Source organism: Peromyscus leucopus, chromosome 8b, assembly GCF_004664715.2.
Source record: "Peromyscus leucopus breed LL Stock chromosome 8b, UCI_PerLeu_2.1, whole genome shotgun sequence".
NCBI lineage: Eukaryota > Metazoa > Chordata > Mammalia > Rodentia > Cricetidae > Peromyscus > Peromyscus leucopus.
In genome coordinates this window covers 96,694,112-96,709,973 of record NC_051086.1, presented here as the reverse complement: position 1 = coordinate 96,709,973, position 15,862 = coordinate 96,694,112, and the positions used below count along the sequence as shown (strand labels likewise).

The 15,862-nt window shown below is 51.7% G+C and overlaps 1 protein-coding gene across 2 annotated transcripts in view; it reads right to left on the bottom strand.

Annotated features, from left to right (window-relative positions):
• Positions 1 to 5,622: 5,622 nt before the first annotated feature.
• Positions 5,623 to 15,862, bottom strand: part of Igf2bp1 (insulin like growth factor 2 mRNA binding protein 1) — a 43,845-nt gene continuing 33,605 nt past the window's right edge. Inside the window, exons 7-15 of one of the 2 annotated variants that reach the window (XM_028869112.2) lie at positions 15,154 to 15,288; positions 13,204 to 13,326; positions 12,394 to 12,529; positions 11,072 to 11,194; positions 10,409 to 10,528; positions 9,441 to 9,515; positions 8,564 to 8,695; positions 8,162 to 8,275; positions 5,623 to 6,082 (exon numbers count right to left, since the gene is read on the bottom strand). In XM_028869112.2, coding sequence (XP_028724945.1) covers positions 5,990 to 6,082; positions 8,162 to 8,275; positions 8,564 to 8,695; positions 9,441 to 9,515; positions 10,409 to 10,528; positions 11,072 to 11,194; positions 12,394 to 12,529; positions 13,204 to 13,326; positions 15,154 to 15,288 — 1,051 coding nt within the window. In that variant the 3' untranslated portion in view covers positions 5,623 to 5,989. The remainder of the gene's footprint in view (positions 6,083 to 8,161; positions 8,276 to 8,563; positions 8,696 to 9,440; positions 9,516 to 10,408; positions 10,529 to 11,071; positions 11,195 to 12,393; positions 12,530 to 13,203; positions 13,327 to 15,153; positions 15,289 to 15,862) is intronic. The other variant, XM_028869113.2, reaches the window with a different exon arrangement.

The following is a 15,862-nucleotide window of genomic DNA, read 5'->3' as shown; positions in this document are numbered from 1 at the left end:
TTTACTCATTGTGTTAATTTATAATCGCTTCAATTCATTTCAAATGAGCTTTCTTACCAGCAGTGGTCCACACAAAACTGTCGTACCAGTGGCCCCCCAACCCCCTGCCAAGCGGAAACACCAAATCAGGGCAGACGCACCCCAACCCAGTGTTCCTTCCTGCGGAGTGACAGGAAGCACAGGTGAGGCCCGCTGGCAGCCGTGGGGTGGGGTGTGACAAGCCAAGGCCACACTGAGGACACTGTACCTGTCCATAGCCATCACACGGTCTTAAATGAAAAAAGACTGCCAGAAAGTGAAACTTATGCATGGGGGGAAAAAAGAAACCGGATAGGAAATTAATCCATTGGTTACTGGAAATTGTCTCCCTCCTTTAAAAGAAAAAAAATTTTTTTTTTTGGTTTTTAATTTTTTAATATTTTTTGGGAAGCATTTTTTAATGTAATATTTTTTTTTTCCTTTGGAAAAAGAAACCTTTCCCCTCCCCTAACCTAAGCATGTTGAGTTGCCGCTACCTACTTTCTCTCTATTGTTTTTCTAAGAGGTAGATAAAACAAAAGTGAAATGGGGTTTCTAGAAGTTCCTTTCGAGGGTGGGGAGGGGCGAGGTCACCCACTGGAATTCCCCCACTAGGAAGAAGATGGCCTGAGCGAGCCTGATAGACTGGGCCGGGCCCCAGGGCAGGATCCTGCTCCATCTCTTCTCCTCCCAGAGCCAACTGCCCCCTCTTGGAGAAGGGGGCTCGGTGGAGGTAGAGAATCTTCAAGAAACCCTGTTGAAGAGGCCCTGGTTCTAGGACTTGGGGCCGCGGGAGCTGGGGGGGGGGGCTCCAGGCCAGCCCCAGGACCCCCTTCAGCCAGCTCTCTAAGGGAAGAGCTCACCCTTTCCTCCCCTCTGCAGGTGAAAGACAAGCTGGGAGAGGGGGGTGAAGCTCGGGTGGGGGAGCAGAAAAGAGGGGACGGGACGAGGTGACGAACCCTGCCAACCCGACCGATATGAATGGGGATCCTGGCAGGCCTGCCCGATCCCCAAGACAAACCTTTTGTGGCCTAAGCCTCAACTCTTCCGGCTGGGACTCACGCCCTCGTGCATGAGTCCCTGCCCTTATTTCCAATCTTATTGTAAGGACTGAGGTAGTTCATCCATTCATACTCGTAGCATTCATCATCTGTGATCACAAAAAACACGCGCTCCAGGAGCTTCCTGCTAGTTAAGAAGAGCAAGCGCTCTCCTCTGTCAGTCCAGATTCAACCGTTTGAGGTCATCAGCTTATGGTGCCATCAGACCATGCAGGCCTGAGGCTTTAGCCCATCCACTGGACCCCTTGGGCGGGTGACCTCTCCCGTATCCTGTACCCTCACCGAGATGTACCCAAAGGGAGGAAACGGAGTTTCGGCTGGTTTACACTCTATGTCTGAATACAAGAGAAACATTCTGCACCTAAACCATCGAGTATCTGGAAGGAAAATGGCTTTTACATCCCCTGGCGTTGATGAGGCTTTCTCTTCAATCTTCCTACAATGTCCTGTCAGGCGGAAATGTTTTCCTTCTATTGGTTTTCAACAAACAGGCAAAACAGTTGTGTGGTTTGAATGGCAAAGCCACCAGGGTCTCCCCCCACGAACGAACACTTCGGGAAAGAAAAGGAGACCTTGCCCCAAGAGAAGAGGTGCCTGAAGGCTCCAGCTGCTCCTGGGGCTCAGCGAGGCTTGGCGCCCTCGGGGGCTGAGGTAGTTAGGAGCACTGCCGGTTCCCAGTTTGGCAGAGGGTGTCTGGGAAAGGAGGAGGGGAAGGCACCCTTGAGAGCTAACTGAGGCCCCTCCTCACTGCCAGTCTGCCAGGCCTGAAGGGAACTCCACGGTGCCGTCTCTGCAGTGGGGACAGGGGAGGAGAGCTGTCCACCAGGAGCCCGAAATGTCCCTCCTTCCCCAAAGTGCAACTGGGAACCCAAGGACCCCCTTTTTCCTGCTCCCTAGCCCTTGGCAAGCACCACTCCCAAACCCCCAGGAGCTTAAGAAGAGTGGGTCCTTGTCTTTAGCGTACACTGTCTCCAGGCCCCTCCCCCTTGCAGACAGGCCTAGGAGATGGAGAAAGATGGCCGGCCTTTTTTTTTTTTTTTTTTGTCTTAGGAACAGCCTCTCAGCCTCTGTCTGTCTGTCTGTCTTTGGCACAAAGGAAAATGGACACACAGAACCCACTGGAGCATCCTGCCCCAGCGTCCTCTGGGTTTTTACATGGGGTCTCTTCGGCCAACAGGGAGGCATGAGTTTTCCCCAAAAGTGGAGAGCTCGGGGAGAAAATGAAAGCAGAAAGGACTAGAGAAGAGTCAAGGGCCACAGCACTTTCCTGTCCTCAGCTATGGTTCTCTTCTGCCTAGACACCCCCTCCAACAACTGAGGCCAGAGCCCAAACAGCAAAGGCAAGCAGACCCCAGAGGGGGTTAAAGCCTCCGCGGTGTGAGCAGCAGGCAGAGCTTCAAAGTAAGTCAGTGAATCAAACCATTTGGCTTCTTATGTGTTTCAAAGAATTGAAAAAAATAGATCCTTAAAGAGATGGTCCTTTCATAAAAATATATGTGTGGCGCACACACATACACCTCTTTCTATATATATATACACCTTAGGGCAGGAAGCATTTTTTTTTAAGTTGCTTTTCTCAATACCATCCAAATCTCCCAAGTGCTTTTTGTAATAGTTTTGCTTTCTTACCTAGGATGGGGGGAAAACAGGTGACCAGAAGGGCAAGGAGCTGCCCTAAGATCTGGCCTTCGGGTCACAGGACAACTCAAGACAGGACAGTCTCTTCCCGCCTGCTGACCTCTGAGCCCTAATCCGTATTCTTGCTTTCTAGTAAGCCAACTTTCACAATCTTCCTGCTGGGTAAGTCCAGCCACAGTGGAACTTGGCCCAGTCCACGTAAGTTTCCAGGTCCCTTGCCACACTCTCTGATCTCTTCTGGGAGCTCAATCAACCAAAGGAAGAGGGCTCGGGCTGAAGGTGTGAAGGGAGCAGGCCCCCAAGGAATGGAACACTCCAACAATCTCATTTCAGGTACTCTGGGATAATATCCCCCCACCCCCAATGATCACTTGAACCGTGTATCAAAGCATGCTTGCTGCAAGAAATCCACTTTAAATCACTAAATGGCCGATGTCTGAACATTGTCTGCTTTGTTTAGGGACAAAGCATGTAGAGCCAGCTGGGAAGTCGGGAGACCCTTTCTTTGTGTCTGGGACAGGCCTGTTACTGTCCCTACTGTTCTCTCTTTGGACTAGGTGGTCTGGAGGCTATGGGGGCTGTCACAAGGAGCATACCGAAGTTAAGACCCTGTCCCAGTCATTGTTACCATGTCCCCTTCCCTCTTGGCTACCCACCACCCTCTACCAAGAATGTCCTACCTAACAGGTCCACTTTTAGTATCAGCCAAATCAACCTGAAGAAGACCGGGAGATGGGGGAGGGCATTCACTGACGATCTGCCTGCCTTCCAGTCTTATGAATGATACAGACTAAGAATAGGTCGGATGGAAACGAAACAATAACCAAAAAATAGACACGGAAAGCACCGCACTGAGAAACCAGGTGGGCCTCCTGCGGGGCGAGAGGGTGGCCTTGTCTTTTTTCCCATAAATGGAATCTTGGCTCCCATAATTTTTAAGAAATACAGGTTTTCTTAAAAGGTTATATTTTTTAGTTATTATTTCTCTCCTCGATAAAACGGAGGCAATATCTTAAAATAACAACAGCACCACTGGTAGGAAAACCCAGCTAGGTCCTGTTTCACCACAGGGCGGGGGGGAGGGTGCCCACGGGCCATCTGGTTAGTGGACACTGCTGTTTGCTCCCCAAAGGTCCAAGCTCTGCCAGATCTTAAATCCTACTTCCAGGTCAGAGATCAGAACCCAGAAAGGTCCCAGGCCTGGGGACCTTTGGGGTTATCCCCTCCTCCCCTGGATCCAGCCCCCAGCCCCCACCCTTCCCCACAGGGTCTGTTCTCCACAGAGCTCCTAAAGTTACTGGCTCATGTTGTAAGAAATTATGAAACATAACTTTCTCATTTTTTTCTTTTCATTAAAAAAATAAAATATTCAAGACTATCAGCTTCTCTTTTGCTTTTCTTTTTTATATAAAATATCAGCAAGCCGCAAAAAAAAAAAAAATCAGAAAAAAAAAGAAAATAAAAAATGAAAAACCAGGGTTCAGGGAACAAAAGGAAATCATTGCTGAGGTAACTTCACACCTTGAGGTAGTTCACTTAGCACAGCACTGCCTGACTCCGCCCACATCATGGTTGCTCGTCACTGTTGTCCTTGCAATGCCAGGAAGAGGGGAGCTCTGTGCATGGGCTTTTCCACACGCAGAGAGAGGCCTTCCTTTCTTCCCAGCACGCATGATAGTATTGTCCAGGGGAGCTAAAGTGCATCACCTGGCTAAAATGCATTACAATCAGTACAGTATCAGGAGGGGAGGCCTAGCCTCACTTAACTGATGGCCACTGTCCTCCAGAAGGGCTAAACTCCCAACAGGATCTTACGGAGCCTGGTAAACTAATAAATTAAGTGTGTTCACCCTTTGTGCACAATGCTGCTGGTATTCTGAAGTTTGCTTTTGGGCATGCCTTTCCTAACGACAATGGCAGTTCATGGAGGTATATGCAGTCAGTTAAATACTCCTCTATAATAACAACAGAAACAATATTCTCCAATTCACTAAGTTTGCCAGACGATGGCCTTTAAGCTTTCTCGGGAGCTCAGGGTTGGGTGGTAGGTCCCACCACCACGAGGAAACAGTGCCACGGCGGGAAATACACCACAATGCCGCCTCAGCCCTTCTAAGAGCACATGGGTTGGAGTGAGGGTACCTTTGGGCCACTCGACTCCCCCATGGAACTGAGACTTTATCAAAGGGAGCTCACACCCCCTTTCCCAGAGCTCATATATCCAATCATTAAAATAGACTTTAAAAAAATATAAAATCCGCCTGAGAATGATAGGAATCAGGGACAGTGGTCAGCCCTCACCCTGCTGAGCACGCGGTACCACCCATGTGTACCAGGGCACCATGCAGGACCCACAGGGTTAGATGGGCATAAATGTAGTGGGGAAATCTCGGTGGGGAAGTCCCAGCTGAGCAGGAGAAATTTCTGTTGTGCCAATTTTTCTAGATGGCCATCTGCAATAGCCCACCCAACAAGGGTGTGCTATCTTTTATTCTTTTTGTGATGCCAAGGATGGAACCCAGGGCCTTGAACATGCCAGGCAAGTACTCTGACCACTGAGCTCTATCCTCAGCTCAAGGACTCCTTTTAAACGTGGATCAGTATATATTTTAATTATCATCTCTCCTTCTTCTTTATATCTTGCTGTTTGTTACCAACTGGCTGGTTGAGGAAGGATCAGAATTGAAGGACTAATAACAAGTGTTCTCCACAGTTAATACTGTAAACAGAGTTGTGTTCCAGCCCCCCAACATCACCCCATAGTAACAAGGCTAAAACAGTGTAAATGAATACAGGAGGCGCTAAGTAAGGTATTGGGTCAAGGCATTGAAAATAGGAGGAATTTTCATCAAGTTAACCAAGGAGTCAGGTTAGAAAGATTCTGGGGTCAAGAAACAAACCATCCTTTGAGGTTTAGTAAAACCTGAAGGAAATTTTATTTCTCTCCCCCACTGGGGGCTTACCCATCTTTCTGATGGAGGCTGGAGAACTTCCTCAGAACAATCCACGTTTAAAAGTAACCCAAGCTACATCTGCAGCGGTGACATTCCAAGGGTGGCCGTGGTGGCCACCTGACTGAATTGGGGGCAAGAGATCAGGATTCCTCACTGGGACATTTGCTCAAGACAGTGGGCAAACCTGATCTCCAGCCAGACCCAAAAGCCCTGATTCCCACTCATTCTCAGGCCTGCTGGGAAGAGCACACTGGCCCTCCGCCCTCCAGTTCTGCGGTCTGCCTGCTGATCTGGAGCCAACGGGACAGGAAGGGGCGGTCACTTCCTCCGTGCCTGGGCCTGGTTGCACTGCCCCTTCTGGTGCTGCTGCTTCACCTGAGCCAGGATGTCTCGGATCTTCCGCTGCGCCATCTGCATGGAGAACAGGCAAGGATGAGGCCGATGGGGACGTTTTGCGTACCAGCAGCAGAAAGAAAGGGCACCCGCCACTCAACCACCTCTACCGAATAAAGGAAGACCTGAGTCAGGGAGGGGTGGGTGGGTGGGGTGACACTCCGAGATGCTGCTACCGAAGCGGAAATGGAACCGCAGCTCCTAGGCATAAGTAAGCGTCATGATGTCCCCATCATATATTACAGTGGTGGGACAGGTCCCCTATGAAATGGGTGAAGTCCCCGAGAGCAGCTTCCACTTTCAATCTTCAAGTCCTTCCACTGGGGCTAGAAGGACGGTGTAGCAGTCAGGAGCACTGGCGGCTTCTCCAGAGGACCAGGGTTCGTACCCCAGTTCCTACATGGAAGCCAACAACTGTTAACTCCAGTTTCCAGGACAACCCTTTTCTGGCTTTTGAGGGCACTGAGTACATGTAGTTCACACACACAGACACAGACAGACAGACAGACACACACACACACATACATACATACACACACACACACACACACACACACACTGGCAAAACACCCATTCACATTAAAAAATAAACAAAACTACAAATTTCTCCCCACTAGGTGTAGTGGTACACACCTTTGATCCCTGCACTTGGGAGGCAAAGGCCAATGGATCTGGGAATTAGAGGCCTGGTGTATGTAGAAATTCTACATCGGGGCCACATAACGAGATCTTTTCTCAAATTTTCCCAGGAATAAGAATAAAGTTTTAGAAGGGAAACGGACTGCAAAGTGGGATCCACATGAAAGTTTCCCTGGCTGTCTCTTCTCCATAAACCGAGGGCTTGGTTGAAGAGGAAGCTGGTCCGTATTCAGTATTTATGAGTTCAGACCAAGTATGGTAATCCATACACAGTCAACATGTGAAATGAAGGCCTGAGAGTTCGAGGCCAGTCTAGGCTACATAGTGAATCCTCACACACGGACACAAGCACACACACACACACACACACACACACACACACGAGGGAGGGAAGGGAGGAAGGAAGGAGGAAGGGAGAGAGCTCACTGGCCTTTGAAGCTTTTTATTTACATAGATTTCCACTGTTCTTTTGTGAACAGCTGAAATGGTGTCGGCAATGCGCCTGGAACCGTGTGAGCGGGGATCCACCACCGTCCTTACCAGCCTCGTTTCCCTCATTAGAATAATGCAGTTCTTGTGAGGCTTAACTGAGTTAATATAGACAAAGCCCGTGAGACAGGGCTAGGTCCAGCATAATCCTAACCCTTAGGTACCATTCCCGAGGCTGTCACTGCTTCTCAAAGATCTTAAAAGCAAGCTACCCATACCAGGTGCCTCAGCAGAGAGGGTCTGGGTTGGGCTGAAAGTTCTGGCCCTGCCTGCTCAAACAGCCCCCAAGGGCCACAGCACACTGGTAAGCTGGAGATGTGTACACTGGGACGTGCTGAGGGTTGAGGAGAGGCCCTTTGTCAACCCTTTCCTTCCCCTGCTCAAGGTCGACCAGATCTGAACCTGAGATTGGCACTGCTTTCTGGCTTCAGAGTCGCCCGCCCTGTGACAGTGGGAAGGGGATGATGAAGAGTTGCAGACGACTCAAAGCCAAGTGCGGTGACGTATCTGCAAGCCCAGCTTTAAGGAGGCGGGAGCAGGATTACTCCGAGGGGAAGGGCAGCCTCATCTGTATGGCAGGCAGAGGGTGAACTGGGAGCAGGAGAGAATCCAGGGGTTTGACTGTTATCACTCCATGGACAAAGTTGAATACTAACTTCCTATCCAGTGCAGACGGGGTTCAGGACAACCGAGGCGACGATGAGTATATACTAGATACACAACCATTATAAGTCATACACAATATACTTGGAAACTGATAACATATTAATTGTGTGCATCCGCACACTTCGTTCAGAAGACAGTTTCCAGAAGCTGATTCTCTCTGCGAACACGTAGGTACTGAAGACTGCACTCGGGTTTGTGTGCACACTCACACTCACTCCTGCAACCTGAACCAGACCAACCAGCCCAGAGCAGGCAGGTATGGGGCTCCTGGGCCCTCTGGAGGTGGGGGGAGATGGTACCTACCTGGCTGGCATAGAAATGCCCGATGATCTTAACGATGACTTGGTCGTTCTCATCCGGGGTCTGGTCTCTGGGCACTACCACCTCGGCGGCCGTCAGGTTCTGCAGCTCGTTCACCTAGGGGCGGGGCAGCAGGCAATGAAATGCACAGGACGAGGAGGAGGGCAACTCATGGTGGAATGCTTTGTTCAGCGCATGAGGTCCTGGGTTCAAGACTCAGCACCACAAAAAGAAAAACAAAAGAGACACAGTGGGCCCGGAGGGGGCGGAGCGGGGGTGAATGGCGCCGGGCTTGGGAACTAGAGTCAAGTCAGTGGACAAAGGAGGGTAAAAGTGAAAACACTGGACGAAAGGGGGGTTTTAGCGAGCGAGCGAGGCCTGGCGCTGTCAGCCCTCAGAGCTCACCGTTTTGCCGCCTTTGCCGATGACCCGGCCAGCCGCTGAAGCTGGTACCCGTATGTGGGTCTCCAGCTTTACTTCCTCCTTGGGACCGAAGAAATTCTCTTCTTTCAGTTTGCCATAGATTCTTCCCTGAGCCTAGGGAGAGGAGGTCATGGTTAGAGCGGCCGTGTATCCAGGTGGAAGGCAGGCACGTGCCCCCAGGCTCCAGTCCAGTCTCTGGCCAGAACCCTACCGAGGACCAGCCAGCTGAGGAGGTGAGTGGTCGCAAAGCCCTAGTGGGTGACTTCCAATGGTTCCCTGGTTATCTGTAATGCTGGAGACCAACCGTCAGACTACAACCCACGAGTAAATCAATATCCCAGCACCATAGAGGCAGGAGGATCACCACGAGTTCCTAGCCAACCTGGTCTGCAGAACTAGTTCTGGGCCAGCTAGAGTTACATACTGAGACCCTGCCTTAACCTCTTCCCACCTCCCTCCTAAAGAAGAAGTGAATAAATACTTCAAAGGAGGTACCACTCACAGGTTCTGGGATGTGGCAGGAACTAACCCATCACAACCATGAACGGCAACAACTAGCTACTCTGTGGTCTCTCTCCTCACAGATCAAGTGAAGCGGTGGACACACAAAAAGAGGGGGTGTCGGCACCAAACACAAACACCTCGGATGCCCTTCTTTCTCACAGTCCTGGGTGGACTGTGAGGCAGTGAGTGGAAATGAACAGAAATTCAGCTTGCCGGCGCTCTGAAGCGCTCTGCAGCTGTGAACCTGTGACAGGAATCTGACGGCGACCAGAAGCTGTCCCAGCCGTTCCCTGCACGTTAGGTTCCCAACCTCCCCTCCCCTGTACCCACCCTGGAAAAGCAATATAGACCAAACCTTGAACTGAGCCTCTGGGGGTCCAGTAATGATAACCATCCGAACTTTGGAGTCAGGTGTTTCCGGTGGAGCAATCTACAAAGCACACAGGTGGTCAGAGGGACTGCTTCCGGAGGAAGACGGAGGCATCGCCATCCCCTCTGGTTCCCTCCCATCGCCCACCCTGAGATAAAGAGAAGAAAAAGCCTCAAACCCAAGTTCCTGTCTGCACACAAGACCTGTGAAGACAGCATGGGCAGCAGCTAGAAGGACCTGCCTCAGTGATACTTCCACAGCAGGACTGCTCCCCGCCACCACCCCATCTGAGGGTTTTAGCAGAGGGCTGCGGAGGGGCGGGGAATTATGAAATGCAGAAGGTAGTGGCTACACCTCTCGGGGTCGGGGAGGGACTCACAAAGCTTTAGATGCCATAGAATGAAACCCATGAATCTGGACCCGTGAGATTAACAGCACTGGTTTCGCTCTCCTGGATCCTGGATGCAGGGAGCTAAGACAACCAGTACCTGGTGCTCACTGCTAGGCCCCGCCTGCTTCCTACATCCCACACCAGGACACTGAGACTTGATGGAGTACAGCAAGGGGTCGGGGTATTGGTTTAGGAAGGGGCTGGGACAGGACAGGCAGTGGTGGCACACGCCTTTAATCCCAGCACTCGGGAGGCAGAGGCAGGCGGATCTCTGTGAGTTCGAGGCCAGCCTGGGCTACAGAGTGAGTTCCAGGAAAGGCGCAAAGCTACACAGAGAAACCCTGTCTTGGAAACCTCCCCCCCCCCAAAAAAAAAGAAAGGGGCTGGGCCTGGGTCCATTTCTATTTTGGGCAATATCTCAGCCTGCTGTATGCGTAATACTCTTCTATAGCCTGGAAACCTAGAAGTACTTAAGACACCCACAAGGGACTGGGCTTTCATTCCCCAAGTGTGAAGGGAGCTGGAGTTCACACTGGACCCGGAAGATCTCAGGGCAAATCACCTTGATGGAGGCGCTGGCAAACCGCGAGAGCTGTTTGATGTGCTGGCCCTTCTTGCCAATGATGGCGCCCACGGCCTGGGCGGGGATGAACACCTGGACCATCTCCTGCTCCGGAGCCTGCTGCCAGGACAAGAGACTCCTTACTAAAGGACCAGGGAGTGGGGCGAGGCAAGGCCCAGGAGCCCCTCTACCCTGTTTCCTCACAACCTCCAAAGGAAACAGGTGCGGGTACCCAGCTGCACCCTGGGCCACAGAAGGACACCACGGATCCCTTTTAGCCCCCTCCAGCTAAAGGGAAGCAAAACCCAGTGCAAAGCTGCCCCCACCACACCACACCACCACCACCACCCACCACCACCACACCACCACCACCACCACCACCACCACCACCACCACCACACCACCACCACCCCACCACCACACCACCACCACCACCACCACCACCACCACCACACCACCACCACCACCACCACCACCACCCCACCACCACCACCACCACCACCACCACCACCCCACCACCACCACCCCACCACCCACCACCACCACCACCACCACCACCGGAGCTACCTCGGCGGGGCTGCTCTCCTTGGAGCTGGCATTCTGGCTGCAGGTCTCCCCTCCCCCCACTCCCGTGGGTCCCCGGTAATAAGACCTTCCACCTACCATGAAGGAGCTATAGGGGGCAGCCCCAGTGACGCTGCTGGGAGGTGGTGGGACGGCACTGGACGAAGCTGGGAAGAGACCGACAGCGGCCAGGTTGAGACCGGGGATGAGGTGGGACTGTAACTGGAGGAGAGATGGGAGGTCCGGGTCAGCCGGCCCACAGGCCTGGTCTGGGAGCTCAGCTTGCTGAGGGGCCGCCTGCTGGGCCCTGGTGTGTGGCTCTGGAGGACCTACAGGAGCCGGCACCCCCAGGCAAGTCAGCTCCCCACACGAGTTATTTGCTTCTGTCAAAACCTGCCTGCCATTGCGGGTTCTCGAGCCATGGAGATGTCCTCACTGGACTAAACTGGTATGTCCGAGCAGGAAGGCAACCAGCAGGCTTCCCATTTGTTTCTGCCACGTTGATGGAAGCAGAACAGGCCCAAAATCTGAGAATGGGATGCCCCTCTGCGAGAAACTGGGACACCTTTCCCTTTGATTCCGGGGGCCCAAGTAGTTGTGACCCTTTCTGCTAAATATCCTATCCCCCATTTCCATTCAAAGTCCAAGATGGGACTGGGCATGGGGAGAACAGAATCCCATTATTGGGAGACAGAGGCAGATCAATCTCTGTGAGTTAGAGGATAGCTCTATTTATCAAGTTCCAAGGCAGCCTGGGCGACATGCTGAGACCCTGTCTCAAACAAGACCAGATGGTGACAAGCAAAACCAGTGGTGGGGACGGGGAGGATGGCTCAGTGGGTAAGAGCACTGAGGACCTGAGCATCAATGCCATGTCCCTAAGCCCAGTGGGGTTTGGAGGAGAGGCAGGACCTGCTGGGTTTCGCTGTTACCCACCTAATTCTAGCCCCTAATTCCAGGTTTGTAAATGACCGTGTCTGAACAGAAGGGGATGAGTGATAGAACGGGACATGTGATGTCCTCCTCTGGTCCCTGCATACACATAACTAACCCCACACACACACACACACACACACACATACCCTCCTGGGAACTGGGTGTGGTGGAACATGCCAGTAATCCCAGCACTTGGGAGTCCAAGTGAAGTCTTACCTCAGAAGAAGTTGAAATTGTGACCCTTCTGTCTACTACGGTACACAAGTTTTAGCTAATCTAGATTAGATTGGCTAAAGTATAAAAACCCATGAAACCCAAGATTATGCCCCAACCCCACCTCAGGAGCCAGATGACCACCCCTGCCCTAAGTTCAGAGAAGGGTGCCGAGGGGCTAGGGATGTAGTTCAGGGTGTAGCTTCTGCCTCTCTCCAGGGCCTGGGTTCGACTCCCTCCACAAACGTAGGAGGATGCCGCCTTTCACTCACACTCATGGCGGCCACATCATTCTCGTAGGCCTCTCGAACTTTCTTCATGATCTCTTGCTCCGCCCTGCAGCAGTTCTCAATGGCCCCCTTCACGGTGATGGTCCTCTCGGGGTTATAGAGAGTGAGGTCCTGGAGCCTGGCAGGAGAGCAGGGCAGTGTCAAGCAGTGGGCAAGGCAGGGCTGGACCAGGCCCCCGCCAGGGACAAGGTCAAGGAGCAGCTGAGTGACAGGGCCAGCGTTTCTAAAGGCTGGCTAAGGTATCTCCAGCCTCAGGTGACCAGGGCAAGGAGCACAGGGCAGGCACGGAAATCCCTTCTGTGGGGACAGAAGCTACTGTGAGGTGCGGTGGCCACGCGTGCAGGATTGCTGCAGGCGGTCCTTATCGGCGCTGTTTTACCGGTGTTTGAGTTACCCTGCCCTGCAAACAGGTCAGTCTCTGAGGGAATGGAGAGGCAGGGTGCTTACAAACGTGTACCTTTCACTGGGTCTCCTGAGGCAGCCCAGCATGCCCAGGCTAAAAGGACCACGGTTTGTGCACTCTCACGGTGGTACACCCTAGCTAAAGGCCTAAAGGCCACACCCTAGCTGCAGGCTTCCCTGGAGACGCAGAGGTAGACTGGGCCAAGAGGTGGGGTGTCCCAGCCCTTATCGAGAGGTAGAAAATGATCTCATCACTTCTCCTGTTTGCCTTATGCCAACGGAAGCAGCGCCCAGATTTAAGAGGCAGGTACTAAGGCTCAGTGCCAAAATCCCTGGTCCCCCAGGCCCCAGGCTCGCCACACCTGCAGAGGGACCCAGTGAGAGCCTTACGAGGAGATGGTGATCTTTGTCTCCGTGTCCTGCTCCACCTTCTTCAAGTTCCTTCCTTCCTTGCCAATGAGTCGCCCCACAAAGTTATTATGGGCCAGGATCTTCAGGGGAACCTCATCTGCCCTGGGGGGGGGAAGGGGGGGGACAGTCAATCATGCCAACAAAGACTCAACCATGGGGTCACTCACAACAAACAATCCCAGGACAAACCACAAAATCGGGTATCACAAGATTACAAAACCCAGCAGATGAGTGGTTTACGGAGAAATGGTGGATGAGGATGGCCTGTGGGAAGCAGGATGAAATCTGGGAGCCAAAGCTTTCTCTCAACTGTGATCATGGTTTCAACAGGTACTACCATATACAAATCGAAACTCAAACTGTACACTCGAAAAATCACCCAACTGGACACAGGAAAAGCAGGTACAAAAGGCTCTGAGAATTTAACTCAGGAATTTAGCTGAGCTGTCCACCCCCAAGGGGAAGGGGTTGAGGGCGCAGAAAGGAAGGGGAAATAATACACAATTAAGCCAGAAATGGTGGCATGTGCCTACAGTCCCAGATACTCTAGGCTGAGGATCCGATGAGCCCAGGAATTCTAGGCCAATCTAGGCAACATGTCTACAAACAACATTTTTGTACTAATTGAATCCCAGTAAAGCTGTAACACGAAAATAACAACTGAGTCAGACGGGGTGGCAAACACCTTTAATCCAGCACTTAGGAGGCAGAGTATATGTGAGTTTGAGGCTAGCCTGGTCTACAGAGTGAATTCCAGAACTTACACAGAGAACCTTGTCTCAAATAAGAAACGAAACAAAATGCCTGCATTTAATCCCAGCACTTGGGAGGCAGAGCCAGGCACATATGGTCTACAGAGTGAGTTCCAGGACAAGAAACCCTATCATGAAAAACAACAAAACAAATAAAAAAGCCAAACAAACAAAAAACACCAGAAATAGTGTGATGATGTACACCTACTATCAGGGAAGGTAGGAGGACCGTAAGCTCCTAACCCGGATTGTGAAAGACTCTTTTAAGTGTGTGTGTGAGAAAGAGAGAGAGAGACAGAGGGAATGTGTGAAGATGCCCATGGATGTCAGAAAGGGGGCACTGATCCCTTAGAGCTTGAGTTTCAAGTTTGTGAGCTACTCAACATGAACGGTGGGATTCGAATTCTGGTCCTCTACTAGAACACTCTATCTGCTCTTAACGGCTGAGCTGTCTCTCCAACTCCAGAGCCATTTAAAGAAAACAAAAAGAAACTGATTGTAATCCCAGCACTTGGGAGGCAGGATTACAGGAGAGTTCAAGGTTATCTTGGGCTATAGTGAGATCCAGCCTCAAACACTGCCACCCACACCAAAGAACCCCAACTCAGAAGGTATTGGAAGTGAATCCCCGGTACTTCTTTGCATTAGTGGGGCCCACACCCAGGTCCTCATGTATGCAGGCATCTACCCCACGTCACTGTGCTATAGTTCAAGCCCTGCGTCATTTCTGTCTCCGTGAGGGCTTTAGATTTACTGATAGATGTGTTGACACACACACAAAAATTCTAATGGTATAGAGCAGCACTTCAACTGACCCTCTGTGCCGACACACACACACACACTCACCTACACACACTCACTCCATCTATGTGGACTCAAACATACACACATCCATATACATGGACACAAATGGAGACACTGGGCACATAAAATTTCTAGATGATTATACAAGGAAAAGATCTTAGAGTCTATGTTTCTGTGCCGTTTGGGACTCTCCCCTAATTAATCTCTGTACCGTTGCTATTAGCAATTGCAAGCAGAGGCTGGGTGGGGTGTGGCCCAGCAGCCAAGCGTCTGCCTGGCAAGTGTGAAGCCTGAGGCTTGGCTCAGCACAGCAAAAGAAAAAAAGGGTGGGGGGTGGGGCGGCAGCAGTCCCCAGAAGTGCAGCCGATCTTACGTTTTGGTGTCCTTCGCCTCCTTGTGCATTATCTCCAAGATCATCTTACAGGCCGAGGAGCAGCCTTCCGGAGTCGAGTGCACACTGATGGCCTTCTCGGCAGCTCCCGCGTTCTCCTTCCTGTGCACGTCTATCCTGAGGACCACGAGGATAAAGCCCGTTCGTTAGCGTGCCTCCAATAACACCGACTTGCCCACCTCTTATCAAAGCCCAGAACCCACTCTCCTTGGAATGGGGCCTGTCAAGTGTAGAACCGGGAAGTCAAGAGAGGGCCAGGGAACCGTGGCGGGTGCCGCTCTGCCAGCCTGTCAGGGGGTGGCTGGAGAGGACAATGGCGAACACCTCCCAGCTGCTGGCTGGGGACACTCCCAGGTGTGTGTGGCTGTGAAGCTGTTTCCCCTTCTAGTGTCCTTTTTCAAACACTGTGTCTGGGAGAGACACACTGTCCCAACTACAAGGAAATAAACGATTTTCTATGAATAAGGACACAACCGAGCTGTTCTTTCCCATAAGCACCGATCGATAGTCTATAAAGATAAGGGAAGTGTGAGGTGGGACATAATTATGACTTGTGGCAAAGGGCCCTGACTTGAGCCACGCTGTGGCCATCAAGTGGCCACTTATCACAGAATACCTGAGGAGCTGGAGCAACTTGATACAAGGAATTATGGTTACTGTTGGTGACAGCGTACGGCCCAGAGACCCATTC